The 26,646-nt window shown below is 46.3% G+C and overlaps 1 protein-coding gene across 8 annotated transcripts in view; it reads right to left on the bottom strand.

Moving 5' to 3' along the window:
- Window positions 1-26,646, bottom strand: part of LOC142885089 (myomegalin) — a 34,298-nt gene that overhangs the window by 5,295 nt on the left and 2,357 nt on the right. The window contains exons 4-35 of one of the 8 annotated variants that reach the window (XM_076021219.1): window positions 24,289-24,399; window positions 19,825-19,901; window positions 18,204-18,327; window positions 17,944-18,104; window positions 17,686-17,842; window positions 17,108-17,161; window positions 10,311-10,448; window positions 10,115-10,234; window positions 9,922-10,014; window positions 9,589-9,813; window positions 9,357-9,515; window positions 9,168-9,269; window positions 8,880-9,017; window positions 8,561-8,740; window positions 8,154-8,351; window positions 7,883-8,065; window positions 7,680-7,796; window positions 7,530-7,598; window positions 7,338-7,444; window positions 7,110-7,273; window positions 4,964-4,996; window positions 4,700-4,848; window positions 4,404-4,567; window positions 4,009-4,297; window positions 3,647-3,824; window positions 2,979-3,095; window positions 2,615-2,877; window positions 2,294-2,508; window positions 2,048-2,165; window positions 1,755-1,872; window positions 1,594-1,648; window positions 261-508 (exon numbers count right to left, since the gene is read on the bottom strand). In XM_076021219.1, coding sequence (XP_075877334.1) covers window positions 261-508; window positions 1,594-1,648; window positions 1,755-1,872; window positions 2,048-2,165; window positions 2,294-2,508; window positions 2,615-2,877; window positions 2,979-3,095; window positions 3,647-3,824; window positions 4,009-4,297; window positions 4,404-4,567; window positions 4,700-4,848; window positions 4,964-4,996; window positions 7,110-7,273; window positions 7,338-7,444; window positions 7,530-7,598; window positions 7,680-7,796; window positions 7,883-8,065; window positions 8,154-8,351; window positions 8,561-8,740; window positions 8,880-9,017; window positions 9,168-9,269; window positions 9,357-9,515; window positions 9,589-9,813; window positions 9,922-10,014; window positions 10,115-10,234; window positions 10,311-10,448; window positions 17,108-17,161; window positions 17,686-17,842; window positions 17,944-18,104; window positions 18,204-18,327; window positions 19,825-19,901; window positions 24,289-24,399 — 4,624 coding nt within the window. Of the gene's footprint in view, window positions 1-260; window positions 509-1,593; window positions 1,649-1,754; window positions 1,873-2,047; window positions 2,166-2,293; window positions 2,509-2,614; window positions 2,878-2,978; window positions 3,096-3,646; window positions 3,825-4,008; window positions 4,298-4,403; window positions 4,568-4,699; window positions 4,849-4,963; window positions 4,997-7,109; window positions 7,274-7,337; window positions 7,445-7,529; window positions 7,599-7,679; window positions 7,797-7,882; window positions 8,066-8,153; window positions 8,352-8,560; window positions 8,741-8,879; window positions 9,018-9,167; window positions 9,270-9,356; window positions 9,516-9,588; window positions 9,814-9,921; window positions 10,015-10,114; window positions 10,235-10,310; window positions 10,449-11,980; window positions 14,475-17,107; window positions 17,162-17,685; window positions 17,843-17,943; window positions 18,105-18,203; window positions 18,328-19,824; window positions 19,902-24,288; window positions 24,400-26,646 lie in introns of those variants that run through there. The other 7 variants (XM_076021218.1, XM_076021213.1, XM_076021212.1 and 4 more) reach the window with 7 other exon arrangements.

The raw sequence follows: 26,646 nt of genomic DNA, 5'->3' as shown, positions 1-26,646 counted from the left end.
GAACAGGAAGTGAGGAGAAACAGAAAGTAAAGGAGGAAGAACGGAAGTGCTGGTACAGAAGCCCTGTACCTCGAGAGGGCAGTCTGGTCAGACCCACAGGGGCTGAGCAAAGCATGTTGGGACAGCTGCTGGAGGACTTGAGGAAGCCGTGATGGTGAGGAGGAGGAGGGATGGATAGACGGACTGAAGGAGGGGAGAGTGCAATGAAAAAGGAGACATTCCACAGGGGAGCAGAATTTACAATTGAAGCTCAACAATACCATCTCGTTCTGATCTGTGACCCGGCGGCGGCAGCTGCTGCTCCCCCTGAAACTCTCTGGCGTCTATATCAGAGCTCAGGTCCACGTCTTCATTGGTCCGGTACTCATCGGACACCAGGGAGGTTCTGTCGGACTGGTCGGTGGTCTCAGACAGAGCTTGGCAGCTGGATGGAGTGTCGGGACGCTGCTGCAGCTTGGTGTGTAGCGACTCAATGATTTTGTCCTTGTGTTGCAGCTCCTTACTCAGCCTTTGGGGACACACAGGAGAAGTCTTGGTTATAAAATCTGGGAATATTCTTATTCAATATTGCTAAACAAATTTGGTGTGTAATGAGGTTGCAAATCAAAGCCTGGTGGACAGTCCAGTATTTATATTACTACTTACTACTTTTGTCTAGGATTGGTTGTCATAAAATTGTATTTTATCCATCTTGTTCTTGTTAAATTGCATAAATCCTCAATATTGTCCAAAGTTTAAGTCCTAAATTAAATGTCTGTTCTCAGACCCACAGTCTTACAGTAAGTATGTCTGTGTAAAGTGACTCTGTGGATGCATTCCTTACTGTTTCAGCTGGCGAAGCATAACCTCTCTGTCTCTTTCCAACCGCATCCTAAGTAAAGCAGCCTCTCTTGTCTGTCCCCGACTCAAAGAAAATGACCATAGAGACTCCTTGTACATGGGGCTGTTCTTAGACACCATGGATTTCCACAGAGGTGCCATCGTCTTAACATCCGTTCAGTCCAAAAAGCAAACAATTCCTGGTCACTCTAACGCCTGCGTCCTCATAGAAACATAATTCCCGCCAGCGTCAAGTCGCTAAGACCTGTATCTTTAATGAAACCTTTGCAGAAAGAAAAGGTACAGCCCGCCTCACCAAAGCCTCTAAAACCCAGCTGGTGTGAATCGACTAAAGCAACTAAGCGGTGAGGACTCCATGCTGAGGATTAACAGCAACCTTCTGTCTCCACTCCACCACCAGGAGCTGCACGAACCGGCAAGTCATGTGACACTAATCACGGGAGCAGATGAGGCGCTTTGAGAAACAAGCTAATAGCTTTAAAGGAGGTGCACGTGGGAAGAGGATTTTACGGCTTTAAAATGTGTCCATTGAAGTGGGTGCAAAAAATTAATCATGGAACAAATGGATTGATTTGTATTGTTTTTTCGTTTTTTTTTTTAACCCTGACAGACAGCAGCAGTGCACAAATTCTGCTAATCTTTTATGATCAATGATGTGTGTGTGGCTACCATGAGCTCAAACTGTTGACCCAGACTGCACAGGTAAAACATAAACCCAGTCAGTCAGAAACGAGGCCCATGGCGCTGACTCACCGCAGCGCGAGCAGCTCGTGGTCGGCCTTGTCCTCGTGGCTCTCTGCGCGGTCACCTGTGGCAAGCAGAGACGCTTTAGAGAAGTTTTGGTTTGGTGTGACGACGCGCACCAGGGACGGGACCTGGACGCACGCGGCTGCAGAGAAGAAGATGCTGCTTACGTCCTCGGATCTTGGAGGCCACTCGCTGTGCGAGGGCGGTGTTCTGGGCCAGCTGCTCCCTGAAGCTCTGACCCATGTAGTAATCAATATCGTTGGCACGCAGCAGTTCCTCAAAGGCCTGCAAGAGACATGGTACTGTGAAGACCTCCTTGGTTCCTTTTCAAGACCAAAAAACCTGAGAATACAAAATACTTCCCCAAATGTCCCATATTTGTGCACTGTGTAAATACTCAATATTCTGTGGGAAAAAAGCGTGTCCACACTGAGAAGTAGAGCTTTATTGTTTGCTGTACCTTGGTGGTGTCGCCCAGGTTCTGTGTGAGGATGTGACACACCCCCTTCCCCTCTCTGATCCTTTGCCTCAGGTGGGACAGCTCACGAGCTTGTGTTTGAATCAGAGAGTTGTAGTTCCTGCAAGGACAGCAAACAGAGATCCCATTCAGTTACCAGCTCTGGCGTAAAAAAAACAGAGTCATATGAGGAACACACGCAGGTGCTGTGGGCGAGGATGAGGCAGCAGCAGTTCTCCGTCCACTCACCCCGGCCAGGTGGCACATTTGCTCTCCTCCACTTGGCTTTTGGCCTCCAGTTTGGAGCTCTTCAGCTGCGCCTCCAGCGAGGCAACCCGCGCCATCAGCTCCTGCAGCTCCTTGCTGGGCCTGGACCCCGGGCGAACCCCCTGGGTGTCAGACACCCAGCCTTCATCCTCCTCCACACCACTGGGGGCTGGTGATGTCTCAAAGGCCCAGTTTACCTGGGAGGTGAGAAAATAGAAAATAATTAATAAATGAATGAATGAATTGTCGTAAAATGCTTTGGTGTGCCCTGAAGAATCAGCTTTTGGTTTGAGGCTAGAGCACCTTGCGCGGCGTGCGCTCCAGGCTGGAGGCGTAGTCGCTAGTGGCAGACAGGGAGCGCACACGCAGCTGCAGCCCGCGGATCACCTTGTGGCTGCGGGTCAGCTGTGAGCGGAGGTCCTCCACCAGGTGCTGCAGGGAGGCTGACTCTCCGCCCGCTTCGTAAGCACCACCATTACCACCGCCACCGTACCAGCTCCCGCCGTCCATGCCCTCGTAGTCCTGCTGGTGCGACAGCGACGTGCACATCTCCAGGTCGTCAAACTCTGCAGGGAAATGAGGCGAGATGCACGGATGCAGAGTTGACAAGGACGAGTTTGGGGAGGAAACAAGCCTCGTCGCTGGAGCAACCTGGTTTGTTTCGTACCTGGGCTGCTGGTGTCTTCTCGCTCTGCTTCATTCTCACTGCGACCGCAGGTCTCGTAGCCCAGATCCTGGAGATCCACCTGCACCTGCTTATTGGCCTGCTGGACCGATGTCTCTGCTACCAAGACATCAGACAGACAGGGATTAAATCTTGTTCCATTCTACTTATTATTTAGATACTACTACTACTACTACTACTACTGCTACTACTACTACTACTACTAACAATAATAATAATAATAATAATAATAATAATAATAATAATAATAATAATAACAATAATAAAAAACGTATTTAAACATTTTAACCATGAATTGATAGTTTAAAATCATTTTTTTTAAATTTACTAGACAGAGATTGGCTCCTGGGCGGGCCTGGTATTGTACTGTAGGGCCTTGGTTGCCTGCTTGGCAGCACCACTTGTCTGGTGCCTAACTAAACAACTCTGTCTCCATTCCACAAAGTAGGCCTCCGCTGCCATTACAAACATGAAGTAATTAGCTAGGTAGCTGGTGGTGTTGTGCCAATGGCTGGGCTGTTATTCTCTCTGGTGAGTGACTTCAATGCAATAATTTTGAAAACTTTTAGGTAGAAAAATGACGTAATTTTGCATAAAATCTCAAGCCTCTCTCTGCTCTTATTTGCCACTTGGATCCGAGCGTGACTCACTGAGCAGGTCTCTGTAGTCCTTCAGCTGCTCCGCCTGAGCGTGGACCGTGGCCTCAGACACCATCAGCCTCTCCTGCAGCTCTCTGTTCTCAGAGCTCAGACGGGCCGCCTGCTCGCGGAGACCTATGTCCTGCCACAGCTGGCCGACCTCACTGACCCCCACAGGCGGATCCACCTCCTGCGACAGCAAAACCGACAGCGCCACTCGTCACACCGAACCAGTTAAATACACAGACAGAGGGGGGAAAAAAGGATGCAGCGCTTTAAAGTATTTAGATTGAGATTCGTACATTATCACCAGCAGCATTTGGCCGAGGATTTGCTGAAAGTGGACAATGAGTTTACTCTGTGTGACATGTTACCGCTTGGCTGTGACGGGCAGTCAGAGGTCTCGTGCACTGCCTCTTTCCTCGCTCCTTGCTCAAGTTGACGCTCGGTGGGCCTCGTTTCCCCGCTGGTGCGTTTTGTGGGGACGTTCCCTGCTCTTTTTCAACATCCTCCTCTTCATCTCCTTCTTCTTCCTCCTCCTCTTCCTCCCATGTCTGACTCCTCAGGCTCGGCTGTTTGTTCCCTCCAAGTCCGACCGCTCCGGCTCGCCCTCGACTCTCCTTCAGGGCTTGGTTCTCCTGCTGCAGCCTCTGCAGCGCACACCTGGCAGGCCACAGCAAAGATTGACCGAGGTAAAATGTCAACAGTTGCACAGCTTTCAGGCTGTAAGACCTTGAAAGATGAAAGGAGTTTATAGAATAAGACAGACCTCATCTGAGCCACGGAGATGTATCCATCCGCCTCCAGCTGTGCACTTATTTCCTCCAGTTGGCTTTCCAAAGTCTGCTTCTCCTCCTCGAGCTGCTTTACGTCAGTGCTGTGGGAGACACTCGCCCTGACAGGATCTCTGGTCACACTCTCAGGTCCAAAAGCCTTCGGAGAATTTAAACAAAGCATGATGTTTGCCTTCAGTTCATTACGTAAGAGTTGGGATGTTAGAAAAAGAGATCTCAAAAAGAGACAAATATGAAGCCGGAACTTTGAAAATATAAGTTCAGTTCTTACCTGAACAGCAGCCAAACTTCTAGCAGTCACTTTATTGTCATCCTCCTCGATGCTGTCAGTGAACTCATCGCTGCTGCTGTTGCTGCCCTCTTCGTCGTCACCTTCTTCCTCCTCCTCCTCCTCTTCCTCCTCTTCCTCTGTGCTGAGCTCTGAAAACACAACAACCATCTAAGGAAAATATCCACTTTCTTTCTTTCGACGCTAAATCTTGAAAGTCTGTATCGTTTTCAATTTCTTTTACGGCTCTGCCTCTGTGGCGCACACCATGTAGCTGACTGTCTCCAGAACTCTGGCTACCTTCAGTCATGGGACCAAACGGGAAATGTTATGTCACAGGGTGGAGCGGGCAGCCAAAAGCACACTCACAAAAAGTAACACTGTGTGTATGTGTGGGAAACTACACTGAATTAAAGGAAACTAAACTGAATTATTCTGATCCAACTTGGCTCTTTTCATTTATCCACAAACTGTTGATGATAATGTGCGCTTAAGTTTTAAGTGTTATAAGTGTTAAGTGTTATGTTAGCAAGATGTGGGTAAAGCGCAGAAACACACACGCATGCACACTCAGTGGGTTGCTGCCAACAGGCTGCGGTTGTTGTTGGAAAGTCACCGACAGGAGTATCTAAAAATACTTTTACATCATTGACTGTGATGTCTGAAAGTACACATGGTACATCGAGCAGTGTGTGCTTCTCTCTGTGACTCAGGGGTGGATTTTTGTGCTCTTACATTGCGCCAAGTTACTGGAATTGCTTATTGAAGCAGTAATTTACCACGTCTCCACCCTAAAAACTGGCATTCAAGTTGAATTTGTGCAGGAAGTGACAGGCTGATCCTCCTCCTCTGGCTGATTAATTCAAACAACCTGCTCTGTAAGCTAAACTGGGCTGAATGAGGGGCCCTGTTTACACACTGCATCACTACATATCAAGCTAGGTGTGTATGTGGAAGAAGGGGTGTTATTTAAAGGGGCATTGTGTGATAGGGCTCACGTGAGCTCCCCTTATTCAGTGACCTTTGGTGTGGTGATACATGAGAACTGCAGGACAGCCATGCAAACATGACAATCATGCCACAACGTCATGCTTGGGAAGGGGGAGGGGGGCAGAGAACAGGAATGAACATTCATCTGGACAATGCCTGACACGCATTATAGTCTTGCGTTAATGGCAGTAAAACAGGATCTGATTTGATAGGAATGTTAAACTTGGTTCTCAGACTGCAGACTTGGACTAGGAGACTAGGGGGCGCTACTTGAAGGTGGTGTTAGAAGGGTTGGCCCTAACAGTGGGTTGATTACTGGGAAAAACAGGAAGAAGAACTGAGGAATTAAAGAGGGATTCCAGGTTTGGGATCATCTTAAAACAATTCCCACTCAGACCCAACAAACAGAAGAAGTGCCTTTGACAAAAAAAAGTGAGCACATTTTTATTTTTTTGTTGCATTTGTGATACAAAAAAAGAGGCTTTGATAAGAATTCTGTTCCCCAGGCTGGATGAGCGATCAGGGCAGAGGTTCAAGTAAGAGAATGTGGTTTACTTTGAATATATAAATAATGGGGAGGAAATATGTCTGGCATTCACAGCTTGTGTGATTTAAAGGGAGCATATTATGCAAAGCATCATTACTCAGTATTATATATCTGTTGCTACCTGGGAACAAAGTAAACTCAACCCAACTAAGCAGATAAACCACTCGTGGTAACTACAACAAAAATGTTATTCATATTTGAAGGTTTTGATAAAGGCTGCGTTTCATGCATAACTATCTGCTGACAGAAGGTTTGAGTCATAATGTTTTGTACTTTGAACTTTCAAGTTTTTTTTGGTGATTTTTTTCCCCCTATTCTTTCACAAACAGATGACTTAAGAAGACATGATGGATGGTGAGGCGCGTCACTGCTAAGGTGAGAGCTGAGGTTTCCCCACAAGACGTTAATTTCACTGTAAGGCTGAAAGAGCGGCGTCGGTGAGAGACAGTACACAGAAAGTGGCAATACAGAACAGTCGCACTGCAAAGTAATACACAGGCAGTGTTTTCAGAACACAATTAAAAACCAAAAAAACATGTTCACACAGCACAAACATATGCATAAATAGGATGCGTTCCACGTCATAGCGCGGGGGTTAATCTGAACAGGCTTCAGTAACTGTGAGTCGTGCTGGTGTCGCCCTGTGGGAGCCGCCTGGAGACTGACAGTCAGATTTAGTCTGAATTTTTTAAATAAATAAACTGATTTCTGGGTCGTTCTCTCTTCTTGTCTGGGAGACAATTTGGGAAAATCTGACTATCAGCGGCTGCAGGCAGCTCTGCCCGACATTAAAAAGTGTCAGTGTCACTCAAGGTCGCTGTGGTCAGACAGAGAAGTCGTGGTGCATTAGTGAGTGACCCCTGCGGCCCCCCCCACCTCCAAAGTCGGGCTGTGGCTTGGCGGCCCTGTCCAGCAGCAGGGCCATGTTACGGGTCCTGGACAGGACCTCCTCCAGCTGTGTGCGCAGGGCCTGAACTGAGTCGAGCTCAGTGTGGAGGGCCCGGATCTTCTCCAAGCTGGAGGGAGAGGAAAATGTTGTACTGTAACAAGAGGAAAACAATAAGACACCTGGCCTGCTGGGGAGACTTGTCATTGAGTTCCTACCTGTCACCCTTGTTCTGGACTTGCACCAGATTTTGGTACAACCTCTTCTCTGCCCTCAGGGCGTCATTCAGCTTGTTGTACTCTGACACAAGCTGCTCCAGCACACACTGAAGGGGACAGACAGAAAAGATGTGATAAACAATTTAAAACATAACACAAATGAAGGCTGCAAAATGAGGGAATAATTCCTACCTGAATGTCAGAACTATCTGTGGTGTCCACTTGCGTGGCCAAGGATGAACGCAGCGCGGCCAGCTCCTTCTGCGAAGCACAAAGACACAAACTGCATGAGAAGAGAAGCAGCAAGATAATTGTGAATGGTGCCGGGGTGTGAAGAGATACCTGAGCCTCCCTCTCCTTCTTCACAACCAGCTGCAGCTCCTCCCTCAGCACCGTCACCTCTGCCTTACTGTCTTTAGAGGAAGGTTGCATGTCTTCCTCCTGGCCAGCCATCAGCTCCTGTCGTGGTAGGTCACATGTGAAGACGGCGTGGTGGAGGGTGGGGGTAGGGCCGACCAGACAGAGTCAAACCCGTGAACACGCACCTTGATGAGGGTCTCTTTCTCTTTGAGGAGGCTGCGCAGGTGCTCCGTCTCTCCTCCCGTCTCTCTGTGGCGGTCCCGCTTTAGCTGCTGCAGCTCCTGCTCCCGGGATGACGTCTGCCTGCGCAGCTCCTGCAGCTGGCTGCTCTGCTCGCTGATCACCAGGGACAGCCGGTGGGAGTAATCCTGACAGAGTGGGAGCGTTAGCACGTGCGCTCACTCTGCCCAGTGACACTTTAATCATGGCGTGGCGGCACCAGCGGGCTCGGCCTACCTGCAGATACTGGTCTTTGGAGCTGAGGGTGTTGAGCAGGTCCTGGACCTGCACTTGGTGTTCGCTGGACTGACGGCTGCGGTCGGACAGCAGCTCCTGGAAGAGTTTCTCTTTCAGTGCCAGGCGGGCTTGTAGCTCTTCTACCACCTCAGTGGGACCAGCCAGGTGAGCTCTGGTCACCAGGGTGGCAGTCAGATCCTGTAACACACACACACACACACACACACACACACACACACACACACACACACACACACACACACACACACACACAGTCAGCACTCTGGCTATATCAAGTAACGCAGGTTTGTCTGCTTGGACTGGTTTTCGCACCGCACAGAAGACGATTTGTGTGTATTGCAACAAAACACAGTGAAATGCATGTGTGCGTGTGTGCGTGCGTGTACCTGTATCTCCTGGCTGCGTGTCTGCAGAGCTGCCTGCAGCTGCCCGATGAGCGTGTCTTTCTCCCTCAGAGTGGTTCTCTCCTTCTCCTCACTCTGCTGCTTCAGCCACTGCAGGTTCCTGTAGGCCTCTGCAGCCTGCTCCAGCTCCAGCTCTTTACCACGGACCAAGGAGTCCAGACTCTGAAGGTTACAAATACACAAGGATGTTCCAACTTCCAACCGCAGACTATTTATACTTGTGTCGTTCGCTGTAACAGAAACAAAGGCGGCTCCCACCGACGTGGGCATGTTAATCTGCTTTGGTAAAGTGGATTGATACCGTGATGGTCTCCTCGTTGTTTGACAGGATGCAGCGGAGTCTCTCCAGGTCTCGCTCCTTCTCCCTGAGAGCCACCTGTAGCCTCCTCACCTGGCCCTCGTGTTCCTCCACGCAACGGAACTTTTCATCGATGGAGCGCTGCAGACATAAATAGAGGCGACGAAAAACAAGCGGATTGTTTATTCCTTACTGCTGATGAAAATTGTTCTCACTTTGAAATTTATCATATTATGTTAACATTGTGTTGGGCGTCTGAGCACGGTGTGCACGGCAGCGTGATGCTCTCACCTCCAGAGCTCTGTCTCTTTCCTTGATGCGCTCTTTCAGTTTTTCCAGCAGAGCATCTCTTGTTTTTGAACTTCCTGCTGACTCCAGCATTTCACAGTAATCCTACAGGTATAGAGAATTTTTTTGTTGTTAGATGGGATCAACAAGCTATAAAGGCAAACTGAACATGTGTGGGATTGCAAGCGCTACCTGTAATTGCTGTTCCTTCTCCTGCAGGGAGCGTTTGAGCAGCGCCACGCTCCTGTTATTCTCCTGCACCACCGCCTGTCTCTCAGCCTCGCTGTCCTTCAGTGCTGCTTCTTTCGCTTGAAGCTCCGAGCGGGTCTTTTGCAGGTCACAGCGGAGGTCCTGCACCATGGAGACCAACAATATTAAACTGCAGCTCCATTCAAAACGGCTAGACTTTGTTTGACCGGCTGACCTGGTTGTGCTTTTCGGTGACCTCCCTGTGCTGCAGCACTTCCTGCAGATCGGCACTGAGTCTGTGTCTGAAGCGCATCAGGTCGTCTCCTTGCCTCTGGCTCTGTCTCAGGCTCCTCTGACTGGCCTCCAGTTCTAGACCGAGGGAGAACAGGGAGCTCTGCACCCCCACAAGTTCCCCCTGCAGCTGTGCAAGCGCCAAGGACTCACTGACCCCCTCTGGAGGCTGCAGTGAGAATGACCACAGGTCAGAGTCTGAGGTTGTTGCTATCCAGAGCATAAATCTCCATGTGTGCATTTGAATTTGTCCCACTGCATCTTCACTGTATCTTACCTTGTATTGTGCCAGCTGGTTGTGGTGGGCCAACTCTCTCAGCTTGCACAGTGTGGTGTTCTGCTCTTCTATGAGCTGGTACAACTCCTGGGCCTTTGGTCAGAATAACTCTTAGATATTAATAGCTGACTATCAACCATCACATTGGGTGACCATTCATTAATGAATGGATGGATAACAGACAAATATTCACCTCGCGGTCCTTGGTGCTGCTGGACTCTGTGAGGCCTTGAATGGTTCTCTCCTGATTCTGAGCCTCCTGCCGGATGGAACGCAGCTCACGCTCCATCTCATTCAGCTTCTCCTGCAGCTTCTGCAAAGAGTGCACCACCACCATCAAATACTGATTCATGACACTCATTGTTACATAACGGTAGGAGGAGATGTACCATGTTGTTGGCCTCGCTCTCATGGATTTTGGCCTGCAGGGACTGGACCTGGAGCTGGGCCTTCTGCAGCTCGCTGACACACTGACCAGCCGCACACTCATACTGGTTCAGCTGACTCTGCTGCTCCTCCACCAGGTTCTGAGGTAAGATGGCAAAGGTTTTCATATATGTATACATCTATATATATATGTGTATATGTAGAGATATACACAAATACACACACATATACGTGTGTGTGTATAAAATAGCATGAACACTGAGGAAAATTGCTACTGAATTATTTGTTTGGAACATTGTCATGAAATATACACAACACTGTCAGCTGATGCATAACTTTCACAGTGGATTACGTAATGCGTGAACAACATTTAGCAAAAGTCGGCTCATTCATCTGTGCACTTTGTTGAAAGCTACGCCTTGCAGGGAGCCTCCAAAGTGGTGTGAGAGCGTCTGTATGCATGAGTGAGCAGGAGGCAGTGTGCTCAGAGCTCTCCAAATCACCATCTTTACATAACCGGCATTTAAATGTTAGTTTCATCAACTCGCCAGCTGACAATGCTTTTTAAACAGGGTGGGTTATTAAATTTAACAGGAATGATCTGTGCTTTCCTGTAGCTGAGGATAGGAAAACAAAAAAAAGGTATGTGATTAAAATGGTTATTCTAAGATAATGACTGTATTGGCCAGCCATTGTTGAGAGGATGCAGCGGTCTGATGTTGCGTGAATCATTTTGCCTGAAGGGCCCCGAGTGAAAATAGGCCAATGGAGGAGTCACTCTTTCTTAATGTCAGCCCACATGTAACCTAGTTGGGCCAGTAGCCTCGACTCAAAGGTTACACACTCTAACTATTACAAAACAGCCTCCAATTCAGAGACAAACACAGTCCATCCAAAGAAAAATACTAAAGGGTTATGTGTCAGCTGGGAAGCAGATGTTTGTGCCTGCGACTGCTTTGTGCCTACCTATTCGAGCACAATATCCTGTGTTACTACCAGCTGGTCTGGAAACTGGAAAAGCCGCATGCTATTATTTTGACTTCAGACAGTGTTGCAAGACAATACAGATTTTCAGCTTCCTCATGCCTCCAATTTAAAATCTTTTGGTTAAATAACAATTAATCATATAATAATTACATACAGTGTCTACATGTACACAACTCTTTGTGAGGTCTATTCACATGCTAGGAGCACTTTTCTTTGACAAGATTAACGTTGTCTTCTTTGTGGAAACGCAGAGTCTATTTTACTGTCTGTCAATGTGTATTATGGTTTGCACGAATCTTCGAATCTAATGCTTTTCCATGCAAAGAGAACCACACACACACACACACACACACACACACACACACACACACACACACACACACACACACACACACACACACACACACACACACACACACCAGAGGTGCCTCTGATCCTCCTGGGTAAAGCTTGCCGGGGAGGCGCAGACAGGATTTAATACTGGATTGTGAAGCTAATTAAACTAAAGAGTAATGCCAATAATCCTGTCCTTTCACAGGCAGATGCGTATGTCTCACGTTAGAAACTGCTGAGGTAAAAAAATATATATATATATTTTTAGAGCTGGGAAACCTTGGACCCAACTGCAACAATTTTCATCAACAACATCTAATCATTGCAACCCCTTCCCCGGTCATATTTATACCTGATGAGGGGGAGGGCGAGGGTACTCTTTGTACAAGTCTGCAAATAGATCATCCATATCAGTCAGACTCAGAACGTGATCTGCTCCCTCATCCAGTCTGATCAAAGGGCTCTCCAGTTCATGGGTTGGCAAATGGCCGTATCGTTCTCCATCTGGAGTTCCATCAGATATTACCAAGACAGGATCGGGGGAGCCCAGCCCCATGCCCCCGTTACTGGTGCTCCGGCGGAGCAGCACAGGCAGCTTGCTCCCTTTGGCGGTTCGGACTGGCCGGTGGACAGCATAGTTCTGGAGGAGATAGAGGGCCAGAGAGAGGCTGGGCTCAGGTGGCCGATGGCCATGTGGAGCTCCCATTGGTTCCTCGAAAAGGGAGTCAGGCGTCGGGTAGTCCAGTGGTTCCCTCGGGGAGCTGAGCCGTCCATCTGCTGTGTCCGCAGGCTGAAGGTACTCTTCTCTGTCTGTTGCCTCCAAGGATGCCACAGAAGGGCTGGAGCTGGCTCGACCGGCCAAGGTGCGATCGCTGTCCGACGTCCTCGAGCGATCCTGAGAACCGGGGACCAGAGTAAGAGAGGAAGGTGCTTCTTCTAAATCCTCCATGTTGTCCCTTTTCCCAGCTCCTTCTCCACCACCTCCAACTCCCCCAATCGCGCTGTTTCCAGTCACACTGGCTGAGTACCGTGTGGACGGGCCACAGGAGATACTGCGTGCAAGCTTCCTGGGCACCTTGCAAACAGCCTCATAGTCAGAGTCGGCTACTCGCAAGTATGAACATCCCCGACACCTTCTGGGAGTGCAGGGGAGACGATGTGAGCCTGCAAGAGTGACCTCGGACCCCTGACCAGCAGGACATTGAGGGTGGTGCTGGTGACAGTCCAGACCGTCATCGGCCCAGGACTCGTACAGAGAGTAGACCATGTCGTCCTGTAAGAGGGCACAGTACTTTGCATGTGTGAGCCCCGAGATGTCCACCATCCCATCCCCGTGGCCTTCATCAGCACCCAGAAGGACACACTCTTCCGGGTTTGTTTTCCTGTAAAGTCCACCGATGCACTGCCTCAGCCGGTGTTTCTCCTGCAAGAGCCGCTGCAGCCTCTCGATGGACAGGGCCTCCACACGGGCAATCACCGTGTCAAAGCGGTACATGCGGTCCAGCATGAAGGTGCACTTGGAGCAGGCAAACTCCCCTCTGCCATCGCGGGTGAGCTCGGTGCCCAGGGCGTGCGACAGCAGCACCTGCAGGTTGAGCTTGGCAGTAGGGTGGAATATCCATCGGCGCTGGTTACCGCAGAGCTCCCGTCCACAGATGCGGCAAGTCTCCTTCATCTTGACATCGAGCATTCCACAGGAATCTAACAGACACAAAAACACCTGAATCCCTGCGGTGAATCTGATCGATTGAAGGGAGACTAATTAGTGCTTCACCAGCAGAGCAAAGGGATATTTTCCACACGGTGAGGAACCAGTTTCACGTAAAAATGACTGCAAGTTTGTCAAGACATCAGTCCCAGTATTGGCACTAATTTCAATCAGTCAAACAAAAAAAGAAAAGAGGCAGGCATGACGAATGAATGCTGTTCCTTAAAAAAGAAAAAAAAGACTACAGGTGTGTTGTTGGTGATGAGGTAATAATGAGATGTTCATCATTTCAAGAAAAGGGATCAGCGGTCACTCGCTCGAGGCGCAGGTGCATGGCCAGCACACCCCCCACGCACGCACGTAGTCGTGTCTAGGTTTCCTCAGCAGGACGCAGTATTGAAGCCTCATCGTTCGTCGCCATCCAGTGTCACGTCGTCCCAACGGCCCCGCACGCGCCTCTGCAGTTACATGCGGAATCCTCGAGCCTTCAGGTTGATCGGCACCGGCGGAAGGTTACAGACATCCGGACCGGCTGACGGTTTCCTCCTTGGCACGCACTCGCGAACAGCTCGTCCCCTTCTTAGTCTTCCGGTTGATTCTCGCCGTGTCCGCGGGAAGGAGTCTTCATTCATTTCGCCCGTTAAGACGTCAGACGCCGCACACAAACGCACCGGTGGGATCTCGCTCCCTCCGCGCACAGCGAGTGCGAGATCCTCCCGGAAGATACAGCGACGAGTCTGGCCGAGTCAGAGCTGCAGCGGCGGACCGTACCATCCCAAGATGGGGGAGGGGAGGAGAGTCCAGCGGCGGACACACCGAGATGCTCAGGGGAAAACGGACTGCGTGTAATTCGTTCTTCAAGGCTCGTATCTGTGTAAAATACACTTTGAAATACGGCGTTATGGTCCTTGAACTTGTTTTGCGGCGTCCTCTGAAAGACACTCGGTCTGTTGTACCCCTCAACTCACTTCCTCCCGACACGTTTTGCTAAGCTGCGTTCGCCTGACTGAACAGGTGAAATGCTCATAACATTAGTGACGCTCTGTATAATAAAGATGAAACTGACAAAGATTCTATTCTATTTATGAGGAAATACAGTGGCACAAAAAGAAATCTAACCCCCTTTTCGTGCTGACATGAAGAAACTAAAATAATGATAGGAAGTATATACTGTTTAAAACGTATTATAAAACAAAAGCCGCATAAACATTTTTTTTTGTAAAGAAATTTGGATAAAATTGAAACGGTCAAATTTCAAATTCTCAGTATATGTATGTAATTTTAAGAATGCAGGTCTAAATGTGGTTCCAATCTTGGGGCAATATATCTTTAAACTAAATTGGCTCATAATTTGTACAATGGTTTATTTTATTTTTTTGTACTTTTTATTTCTTTTTTTTTATTAGACTGGCGAGTTTGAATAAAAATATAAAATATGGAGTTTTTTCTACTTACTATAGTCAACTATGTTAATACGTCAAACTCCTTTTCAAGTCAGTTTCTCTGTGTAAGCTCACTTATTTACTAGTTGTTTAATATCTGAATAAACTTATTTTACAGCTCGACTGTCCTTGTCGGATTATTTCATTTAATTTTTAAACAATTTCTCATTGAGCAGTGTGTCAAACCATTATGGTTTGTGTTTTTGGTTGCCATGGTGTAGATCGTTAAACAGAGATTTGATTATACTGTCAAACAATCAGGCCTTTCACAAGCATTTGACTGAGTATGTTCATCTCTGCAGTGGCTGTCTTATTTGTTTAGTCATGGAGTCATGCTGGAATGTCTAAGGAACACCATATTCTCAAAATAAAATGATGAATAAGCCTGAAGGAAAATGAAGAATGCAACATTTGTTCATAAATGTAGAATCTTCACAGTTTAAGTAGAGTTCAGTAAATGCAGTAATAGTCAGCTGAACAATATAAAGATGTATATGGAAACAATTGAGGCTAAGATCATTCTTTCTAGCTTCCCCCTCCAGACATACATTACGTCGAAATGGCAGTGGCGTCTGGGGAACTAATTAACAGCTCTGATGGCAGATGTCTGTCTGAGACAACACAACTTGATATCAGTGTTTGGGGTTGCTGAGTGTTCAGAAGGTCAGTCTGACCTATTGACAATCCAGCAGAAACCAGACCTGCTAAAGTGAGAACCTGTGACATGCAAGTCTGATAGCACGCACAAATGAAAGGGACACACAAACTCACTCACTCACTCACTCACTCACTCACTCACTCACTCACTCACTCACACACTCACACACTCACTCACACACTCACTCACACACACACACACACACGCATATTGGGACAGCACCGTAGTTACATTTATCCCCTGAAGACAGCTGTGGATTACAAATGCAGCTGTGACTCTGATAGTCTTGCTTATTTCTATACCTTCGAAGGATACATAACTAGTGAGCCACCACCTGCCAACAAGGAACCGCCATCGTTACAACCTTCAGTTTTGGGTGAGTTTTCATCCACTGTGAACCTACCTTCCATTTGCATTCTTTAACCACAACTGATTTACAAGTTAAAATACATGTATACTACCTGTGAAACAACACATATAAAGGGCAAAACAACCAATCACTATCCTGACACAGCTACTCTAACTTTCAAATCTGAATTGTGAATCATTCTGGTTGTGCCGGGCTCAGGGGTCATAAAGCGTGTGTGGTGGTGGTGATTAGGTAAAGGTAGGACTGTCGAAGGCTCTCTTTAGGCAGAAGCAGCTGCTGTGAAGGTGATGATCTCACCCCATTTGAATACTCGCTTTATGCAGGGATGTGTCCCTGGAGGGTGTAAGTGCAGCTCCACGCTGTAAACGTAATGACTTCCTGGCACTTAAAGCGATGAGATAAACCCGTTAGGACGAATTTAGAGGAAGTCACACATATCGCTCTGTTCACCACAGAATGACAGAAGGGAGGTAAATCAGCAAAGAGCTGTATCATCTGTTAATCAGGCTGAATTGAACCAGCACTCATGACTCATTGAGCTTTCTCGATTGCACCACAATTCAGCTCTACACAGGCTGTTTACGTCCATTGTTTTAAGTCCATTGCAACACGGAGACAGACTGCGTTTGGGAGGTGGTCTAAATAGTGTACCTTCTCAGTATTGTTAAATGATCCCACTGTCATGCTGTTTTTGTTACTGAGGCATTAAAAATTGTGTGAAGAAAAATACAATTTTCAAATGATGGCTGACTGCCATTTCTATGTTTTAAGTAAATGTCTGTTTATGACCTGTCTTCTGGTAGTCATGTAATCATCTAACATACATCTTATAAAATAAATTGGACAAAATTGGTGTGTGAATGTGTGCGTGAATGGGTGAATGAGAGGCCTTTGTAAAGCGCTTTGGGGTACTGTGAAGGTCCTGGAAAAGCGCTATATAAGTGCAGTCCATTTACCATTTACCAAAACAATTATAAAAGCCCAGCCACAACTGACAACAATGTTTCAGTGTTCATCCCAGCATCATAGTTAGCTTCAAATGCAACCGCAATAAGCTCAGACTAACAACTACACATATGATAGACTGTATTTCCTCTTTCCACTTACTGATCTAAATGCCTAAAGATACTGTATGACTGCAGTCACATCTTAAATGCAAACGGACGCTGAACCACAACATGTGTGATGCAGTTCTGACACTTAGTGGAGAGCTTCATAATAGCATGTGATGGAGTGGTTTTACAGTGTAATAGAGACCATTCAAAATTTCTCCATTGGTTAAAAATACAAGCTTTCCATACCTGCATCTCTTGCTCAATGCGCAGGCGTTCTTGACCAAGTTCGTCCTGGTAGAACTGCAATGAAAGAGACAGACTGTAAACCACATGCATATGCCAATCTAATAATTCTTTTTAATTTTTTTGATCTTGATATTTCTAAAAATAGATATAAATATAAATAATTTAAGATTAAGGAAGTCATAAAGGGTCCTAGACACTAGAAAAACTATTAGATGACATCAGGCCACAAGTGCATCGACATGTTTGCACGTGGAGTGCGTGTGTCTTGTGTAGCTTGTGCGTGCATTCAGCCCTTGCCAGCCAGATGAATAGCTGTTTAAGTGCGATTTCGGAATGTCGCACATGTTGCCTTGGGAGCCCCTTTCCAGAATAGAACCCCAGTCAGAGGAGATGGGGTGGTCCGCAGGAATGCAGTAATGTTAGAAGGCTATTATAAATTGTGCTAGCGGCGGCTGAGTTCTATGCTCTATGAACATAAATAAAGGGATAACAAGCTGTTTGAAAAACATGTGTATCGGTGTGTCGGTTTAGACTCAGCTTTCAGAACCTGGGTTAAAAAAAAGAACTTGTGTATGTACCTCCACATCCTTGTCTTTCTGCAGCAGGGATGAAGACAGCTCCTGGACCTGAACCTCCAGCTCCCCCACCCTCTGTGTTAGAGTCGACTTCTCTCCGCTCAGCTCTGTGATCAGGGCCTCCTTGCTCTGCAGCTCTTTGCTGAGCTCCTCTATCAACCTGAACACAAACGTACGGTTAGTCAGTGAGACGCTGAGATGGACTTGGACAGTTTGAAGCTTGTAATGTGCCTTTCTTTTATTTCCCTCCACTTTGCTCACCTGTCTTTGGTGGTGGTGGTGGGAGAGGACAGGATTCTGGGAGACCTCTCGTCCTCTGGGATGTCCTCCATGGGGGTGTCTAGGGAGAGGAGGGAGGCGTGGGACTGGGATCCGGCCAGAGAGGCCATCCTCTCGGCCTCGCTGCGTGCTAGCTGGGCCTCCTGAAAACGAATTGAAGAAGAAGAAGAAGAAGAAGAAGATGATGTCATCACTTCAGACGCGCCACTTTCAACGCTATCGAGGTCATGAGCCGGACGAACCTCCTGCAGGAGCTGAATTTTGGTTTCAAGCACTTGCTGCATTTGGTCGATTTCCTGCTGTCGCTCCTGAAAACGTCTCTGCAGATCTGCCTCATTCTGATTGGATAAGCTTTCAGCTGTTGTCCTGTTTGGCATAAACGAGAGAAATTTGAAAAAAAATAGTCAGACATAAAAATGGGTTTCATGAACAACATGGAGACATAACATGATGTCATGACTTTCCTGCTACAGCGCTGCAGGGACACTCAACACCCTCCACTTATAATAAACCGGACAGCCTTGTCTAACCGCATCGATTTTTAATTTTATGGTCACTGTCGACATATATTCTTATAGTGTGAACGTAACGTGACGGCAGATGCGGATCCTAAGTGGATGCATTCCGCTTCGTTAATAGCATCGTGTTGTGACGGATCTATTTTTTTCAGATCAGGAATTCCTCACGCAGGCTCCTTGTGCTCTACTATCACCACCTCATACGTGACATGACTTAAACGTTTGCGTCATTCCTTTCCGACTCCAACTGCGCATGCATCTGTCTTTAGCGCTGGGCCGGTCAACAACACTAGCCCCAGAATTTCTGCTCCCAGAATGGCCCACGACACAGTGTCGCCACGAGTGCCGCTCTGGACCCTGACTCCTTACGTTTTTAACCCCGTCCGACACATGCACCAGCTCAAATAACTGGGATATTTTCAACCAGTCTGCGCAAATGTCTGCATCACTGACAAACGGTCTGGGATGAGAATATATTCAATCCGGTGGAACTGAAAAAGAAAATCTTTAGATCTTTTCTTTTTGGCAATTTGTTGTTGAGAGTAACTGTTTTCCTTTCTTATTGCTTTCTTGCTTATTTGCGTTTGCGACTTGCTGTGTTTATTAACCCTGGCAGGGACAGACCAAAAGTAATTGTATGGGTCCCAAGGAGAAGGGAACACTAAGTTACAGCGTCTTCAGGCAGAGGGAGATTCACCATCTGATACTTACTGCAGTTCATTTTTGAGGAGTCAAAGATCAGTCCTCCACATAAGCTGCATCTACATCTCTAATTAAACGCAAACATTTTTAAAGTTCCTGTATAATAATCCGATATGGGAATTATGTAAGTTGTGGGTATCCATTCATTATTGTGTGTACTGCGTGTGCGTGCGTGTGTTTGTGTGTGTGTGCTTGTGTTATGTCCGTCAGCTGCTGTCTGACATATGAGATGTTAGCGATAGAAGGTGTTACAGCCACTGAGATGGTTGCACCTCAGCGGTAAACAAGGTGCATCTGCTCGTCGCTGACGTCGAAGTCTTATTTGAAAGGTCACTTTCTCAGTGTTTCCTGCCAATAATATGCAACTCTTGTCTGTCAACGAACTCCTCAGAAGTGAGAAAAGTCCATTCTTTTCTTCTTATGCTGGCTCCACTTCTCAGAAATTGTGTGCTAAAACATGCTGTGCAAGAAATCAGCCCTTTGTGATGTCACAATCTATGTTTTCTGGAAATCTATAGAGGTTTTTGGATTCGTAATCATTCAAAGTTTCTCTTCAGGAGTCTCTGTGTCGAAAATAAAGGCGTGCATTTTGAGACCTTTAACACAAAGTGTTAATTTGTGTGAGTGCATGGAAGTCTCTTACAGCGCTTTATCCAGAATCTGCTGTTTCTCTTGGAGCTCCTGCTTCAAGCTTTCTACTTCCACCTTCAGCTCAATGTTCTGAAACAAAGAAGAGCAGGGGTCAGGGATCATTATCCAACATTCACGTTCGGCACAAAATAACCTTTGGCTGCAAAAAACATTTATTTTGCTACAAGTGGCAACACTTTAAATATCATCATACCAATTCTCCAAACCACAGAGTTGCATTTTCAACCACAGTCACTTCCCTTCAAATATTTCACTGGAGGAAAACATGCGTTTGGTTATAAATGATGTGTTGGTGCTCGAGAATCATCACATGGCTGCTAAGTGAGGCCTTCATCTTGTTGTCTTGGTTCCTGCTGTTTCACCTCTCTTTACTCTAATCTCTCCGCCTCTGCTGTGTAAATGGTGGCCGGCGTGTGTTGTGTATCAGCGGTGCACAGCATCTGACCGAGCTGTCATGGCTGCTATATTTAGAGCTGGAGAATTCGAGGCAGCTCAAACACTCACCCCAGGGGCCAAAGGGTGAACTCCACAGTTTATTTACCTGCTGGGGATGGGGCTTTCATAGTGGGAATTAAAGCACCAAATCAGGGTGCTTATGGATTTAAAAAAGTGGGGGAGGGGGAGTTCATTCTTTCCAGAGGACACCTTATCTGTTTGTCTGGACTCGGATCAGACTGCTGCCCTTATTGGTGTTCATCACCTCTGTCGCCAAACTTTGGCTCATTATCATCTGGACAGATTGCTCACTCCTCCTCCTCCTCCTCCCTCCTCTAATGTTCTCCTTTTCCAGTGCATGTGCGTGTCCACGCCAGTTGACCTCCCCCTGCCAAGGCCACTGAGTTTTCGATTCCAGACCCTCTCAGAGAGGCGATAATGCACGTGCACCAACACCTGCAGCCTGAAGCCTGCAGTAAACATTTCTCTGAAAGGTGCCACTGACGCTCAACACGCAAACTGCTGTTTACGACTCATGCACAAGAGCCAATGCACTGCACGACTAGTCAGACATTGAACCGTGGGCTGGTTCACAGTTTCACATTTCTGTGCCAAAGAAATGTTTTCACAAAGCACAAAAACTGGAAAAGATAGGTTTATTCAAATGTGTTATTTCATTTTATTTATTTTTTTGTTGCGTTGAATCAGATCAAATGTGTGAAACTCTTTTTTGATAGAAGAAAGTATGTCAACGATTAGCTCAGTGCTAAAGTGGAAAAGGATTTATTGGGTTCAAAAGGGACGACGCGGTGGTTAGCGCTGCCGCCTCACAGCAAGAAGGTCAGGGGTTCGATTACAGGTCTGGGACCTTCTGTGTGGAGTTTGCATGTTCTCCCTGTGTCTGCGTGGATGTGAGGTGAATTGGAAACTCTAAATTGTCCGTAGGTGTGTGTGTGAGAGTGAATGGTTGTTTGTCTCTATGTAGCCGTGCGATGAACTGGCGACTTGTCCAGGGTGTCATCTGGCTTTCGCCCCATGACAGCTGGGATAGGCTCCAGCAGAACCCCGTAACCCTGAGTTCAGGACACTATCATGGGCCACATGACTGCTTAGCCCATAGAATTGAAATGAGAACAGTTCAATTCAAATGGTCTCACCTTAAATGTGAGTGAGTGACCTGTTAACAGACATCTTTAGAGAAGGAAAGTAATGTGCCTGAGAGCTGGTCAGCTCTTATGCAACAGAGATAAAGTGTGCTGTCGATTGCATTTCATACGTGCGTGGGTGTGTGTGTGGGTGAGGGTGTGTGTGTGCGTGCGTGCGTGCGTGTCTCAGCAACTTGGCTTACGGTAAGAGAGACATATTCCCATCCCGACAAACAGCTCTATATATAGACATCCATCAGTGTGCACCTGCTATTCTGGCCCATCGCAGCCTGCCGCCCTCAGCAACAGGCCCTCTAATAACCAGACTGTGCAGGGGGCACTTTTAAACAAGGACAGGGAAGTCGACGAGCTTTGACTTAATGATTGATAACCTGCACACAACTGACAGACCTGATCAGCTAATTTACAGCTATTTAAAAAATATGTATATATGTGCTGCAATGTTGCACATGTTGCACGCTAAGAGATGCCATTCTGCAGACGTTGGTTGTAACAAGAAGTTACTAGAAGTTACTCTTGAGAGTTACTATTGACTTTCTATGGTTTGTAACCAGTCTGCCCATTCTGAACTCTGACCTTTAACATCAGCATTACTGAATCTAAAAAAAAAGCTATTTTCCTCCACACAACCACTCTGACTGGATATTTTCACATGTTGGGGCCATTCTCTGTAAACCCTAGAGATGGTTGAAATGTGGTGAAATCCCAGTAAATCAGCAGTGTGTAACACTCAGCCTTTCTGGAACCAGCAACCATGTTCATTGCTTTTTAAGTCACTTAAATCCTTTTTCTCCCCCATTTTGGGACTAGGTGCATCTTCACATCGTCAACGTGCCTGAATGCATTGTTTCTCTGCCATGTGATTGGCTGATTAGCTACATGAGTTAACAAGGAACTAAACGTTGCCCCTATTAATTGATTGTTGATTTACGAGCTAATAATGGCGGCTATGTGTTTAAATGATAAAGGAAGTAGTGGCACGGCAGATTTTTACATGATGAGACAAAGGACTGACGAAGCACTAAGACACCTTGAAAACACGTTTTTGAGACCAGCGAATACATGTGATGAATAACTCAGTGATCTCCTCTATAAATAGCAACTCTCAGGCTCTGAGAGAGATCACTTTGTGCACATGGACTCACACGCACCTAGTCTTTACTGTAGTACATACAGTTGGAAGACTGGCACGCTGTTCTTAACCTCAGCCAAGAGAACAGACTGCAGCTCAGAGCAGATAACAAGTGCAGAACCCAAAAAAATTCAGTGTCCAAACAAAAAAGTGATTAAACTAGGATTGATGCTCACCCGCACTGAGTGGGCGAGTGTGAAGCACACGGATTAAAAAATCTACTTGGATTCCTGTAAAACCTGGGATCAGTTTACTCAATCAGGCCCGGCATGCTGTAAATGTGGAGGATGAAAGTGGAGGCGCTCAGGTCTGGTTTGGCCTGATCAATCAGAATCTCCCGGTCGCTGAATGTCAGCCATGATCATACAGGATTTAAAGACAAAAAAGAGACAAGATCCAATTGGTGGCCAGCTTGTTTGACAACAACAGCTGATGTGGGTCACCTTATTGCACTGCAGACAGTGTATGCACAGATGAAACACATAGTTTGAAGTACTGTTTTCAAACCTTTGGGAATCCTCACATTTGAAAAAATGTTAACACGAAAACATCAAATTTCCAAGAGACTGTGAGTGAGCTTGTCTAATTCTGCTCAACCTCAACACAAAGGAACTTTTTATGTCTAAGAATAAAATGGTTGAGAGTTTACCAGTGACTTTGTGACAGGAGAAATAACTTGTAAATTGTTATTCGCATTTTGATTGGCATTTGTCCCTTTGGAAAAGCTTTCCAACCATCTATTTAGTGAGCCAAGTTCAGTGAAATTAGTCAGACAAACCACAGTTGAGTGTTCTGAGTGGATTTTTATGATCACTGTCACCCATTAATGATCATTATTTTCTTGGGTAGATGCCAACATCAACATTAAAAGGCAGAAAAAAGAGCAGATTTGACCTAATAGCATTTGGAGGGAGTCAGGTTCCATTCAGTGGTTTTTAACACTTGATCAATACAGAAGTAAAAATAATACTGTTTTAGAGTCAAAGTGTAACACATTTAAAGCTAAAATGAACAATAGGGGAAAGATTAAGAAGTTCACACTTCAGTGAAGCGGAACATTGAAAATCTCACAATCGCTGATTTCACAATTGCCACAAGCAGAATGAAAAAAGTGGCAGCAGAATTTCTGCCATATCTGTGCACCTGTGTCAAGTCGAACAAGATCTGGAGAAACCAGGGCTGCTATTGCACACGTCTGAATCAACGAGTAACATCCGTAGGTTCTAAGGTAGGTAACATACCCAATAAGCCCATCAGCATTAAAAAAAATCTTTAACTGATGAAACACCTAAATATGTATTTTTTTGTTATTTAGAATGAGTCCTATGTTATATCTGATCCCAACAAGTCAACAGTGCACAACGCCAGGGGCAAACACCTTGTTAATGTGTAGTCATTCTCAGTGGTGCCATGTCTAAAAACAGGCACTCTGTAAAACAAACAGCGGAACAGCTGGGTCAACAAACACTAGAAGTTGCACAGGGGGGCTAATTTTCAGCTCCACGTGTCGGCATACTGTACATAGCGAGTAAGGCAACGGACGAACCCAAGCTGGATTCCAGAAACTGAGTGACAAAAACCTCAAGGAAGCAAACTCACTGTTTGACCGGCTGTTTTTCTGATCAGTGCTTCGCTCAAGCCGCTTTTCACATACACACAGACACACACTGACCACACCCACGGACACACACTAGTCATTGCCCGCTGCATCCCCGCCACTCACCGTCCGGTAGACATCCTCACTGCTCTCCTCATACTTCTGCTGTATCCTCTCCTCCAGGAAGTAGATGCGGAGCTTGAGGCTGAAGTTCTCCCTCTTCAGGTCATTCAGGTGCTGTGACAAAGTACGGTAACCGTTAGACATGACCGTCAAAGAGCACCCACAGCGTTTGGCATGTCCTTTACAAGTCAGAAGTCATGGTAGCCTGGGACCTCTCCGCATCACGAGGGAACAGAGATTCCATCCCCACTGATTTTGTCAAAAAGCGTGGTAGATATTAGACACGCTGTGTCCATCATAAAAAAAAAACATTCACAAAGTGGCATCCTAGCCTCTCAGTGGGCCAATGAAATACCACCGATGGATCAAAACATACTAAAACTATATCTCACACACATTCACACACACAGGCTAGGCTATAGAGGTGATCATGGTGCAGAGGACGACTCTGCAGCCCAGGCTGTCAGACATCTATCCCCTGGAGCTCCATGCTGTGTTCTGCTCAGCTGGGCGATGGGGACAGGGGTTTATTTTACAGAAGGAGACATCCCTGGAATCCCAGACTGCCATGGGAGAGGGGTGGACTAGAGGCAGAGGGGCGGAGAGAGGGAGTGAAGGGGGAGGTAAGAGTCTCAGGACTCACGGGGAGTCGCGATATGAATGGATGTCTCATGCTGCTGCAAAAACGGCAGCTGCCTCAGACTGAGTGATGGGATGAGGCAAGATGAGGTCAGCCGCAGGTGAGTTTCATTTTGTCCTTCATATGTCCACTTTTTTATGCGCAAAATACAGAAAAATATAGAATTTGTTTTACAGGAAGATTTTGTAGTTTTGCTCTGCATAAAGACCTAAAAAGAACCAGCTCCTTCCACATCTTCAGAGACTTCCAGTGTAGCGAGCGCTGTGTTGCGGATATAACACGACTATGACTGTTTTATTGACCATGTCAAGTGGTCAAAAAAATATAAAAATTTGGCCCTTGAGATGATCTGACTCTTGGTATGTCTCTCAGATTGATTTGGTCCCCGTCAGCTACACTTTTGGTCATTTTTAGGAGGAGTAGCGGAGACAATTCAGGTGTTATAACATGTCATCCAACTGTTTTGTTTAGATGCAACCTCGATCACTCAGCAGTGACATAGTTTGCAACTACCACAAGCTGTTCACTAAAAAGTAGGAAAACAAAGCAGAAACAAATGTTGGACGAAACATCATCTTATCTACCAATGGGCCTGGAGGACCTTTTATCTTCAGGCCAATTATTGATTAAATTTTAAATTCATGGACAGCTAACGTGAAGGCGATGAGACTTTGATAGAAACACGATGCCAATAGGTGAGTGGAAAGTAGCCGGATGAAACAGGAGACCTGGGCACTGTGAGCCACAGTTCTATTAATAGGGAGGTGTCCGGAATCTGACAGAGTGGAGCGGTGGATCCCTGAACGCTCCTCAGGGGGATCAATGAACACAGAGCAAATAGCGGACAGGAGGGCAGACTGCACCATCTGCCCTCACACTGAGAGCTACAAGACTGACCAAAATCAATTCTCATGAATGATGTCAGACAGAAAATGGGGGACATCAATACCACTAGTTGTGTTGCTAGTTCAGTGATTGTGTCCATTAAAGTGTCAGATTACAAGTTGCTGCGTGATAACAATGGATGAGGTCATGCGAGCACAACAAAATGAGTGTTAAATAAAGCCTTGGCAAATATGAGTGTGTGCGTGTGCGTGTGTGTGTTTGATTTAGTGTCAAAATGACACATCCAAAAACAGGCAAATCCTGGCCAAAGGTAAACGCAACCATTTTGACTCTATAGTGACACCTACTGCTGAAACAGGACTTATCAATGAGCGCACATTAATGATCAAATTCCTTAAATTGATTGGTTGATAAGATGTACAGCAGAGTAAGGCACGTCAAAAATACAGTTAAACATGTTTTGTGTGTTTGAATTGCATTTTGAGCGCCACATATTAGACCGATTGTACAGACCTTTTTTTTATCCAAAGAGCAAAGCCTCGCATTTAAAAAAAAAAAAAAAAACTGAAAACACACAACCTAAATAAATACTGCAGAAAAAAATTAAATCAAAATACACATTTAACCCACTGTTTACAACCTTTCACATGTTTGGGAGGTTACAAAAAGTTGTATTGTCACTAACCTCTGGTAAAGCGAGAGGTGTACTCAACAGAATGGTGTAATAGTGCACACTCAAAAAGTGGATCAAACAAAAAAAAAAAATGAAGAATGGAGGGAGTGACGGATTCTCACTTATGGGCATTTTACTGCCAGGCTAGAGACACAGAATTCTGTAGAAAAACATGCAAGAGCGAATTTGTGCAGGCAAGTAT

Source organism: Nelusetta ayraudi, unplaced genomic scaffold (genome assembly GCF_046127955.1).
Source record: "Nelusetta ayraudi isolate G7.1 ecotype Tasmania unplaced genomic scaffold, CSIRO-AGI_Nayr_v1 ptg000011l, whole genome shotgun sequence".
In the NCBI taxonomy this organism is placed as follows: Eukaryota; Metazoa; Chordata; class Actinopteri; order Tetraodontiformes; family Monacanthidae; genus Nelusetta; species Nelusetta ayraudi.
This window is presented reverse-complemented; position numbering and strand designations above follow the sequence as displayed.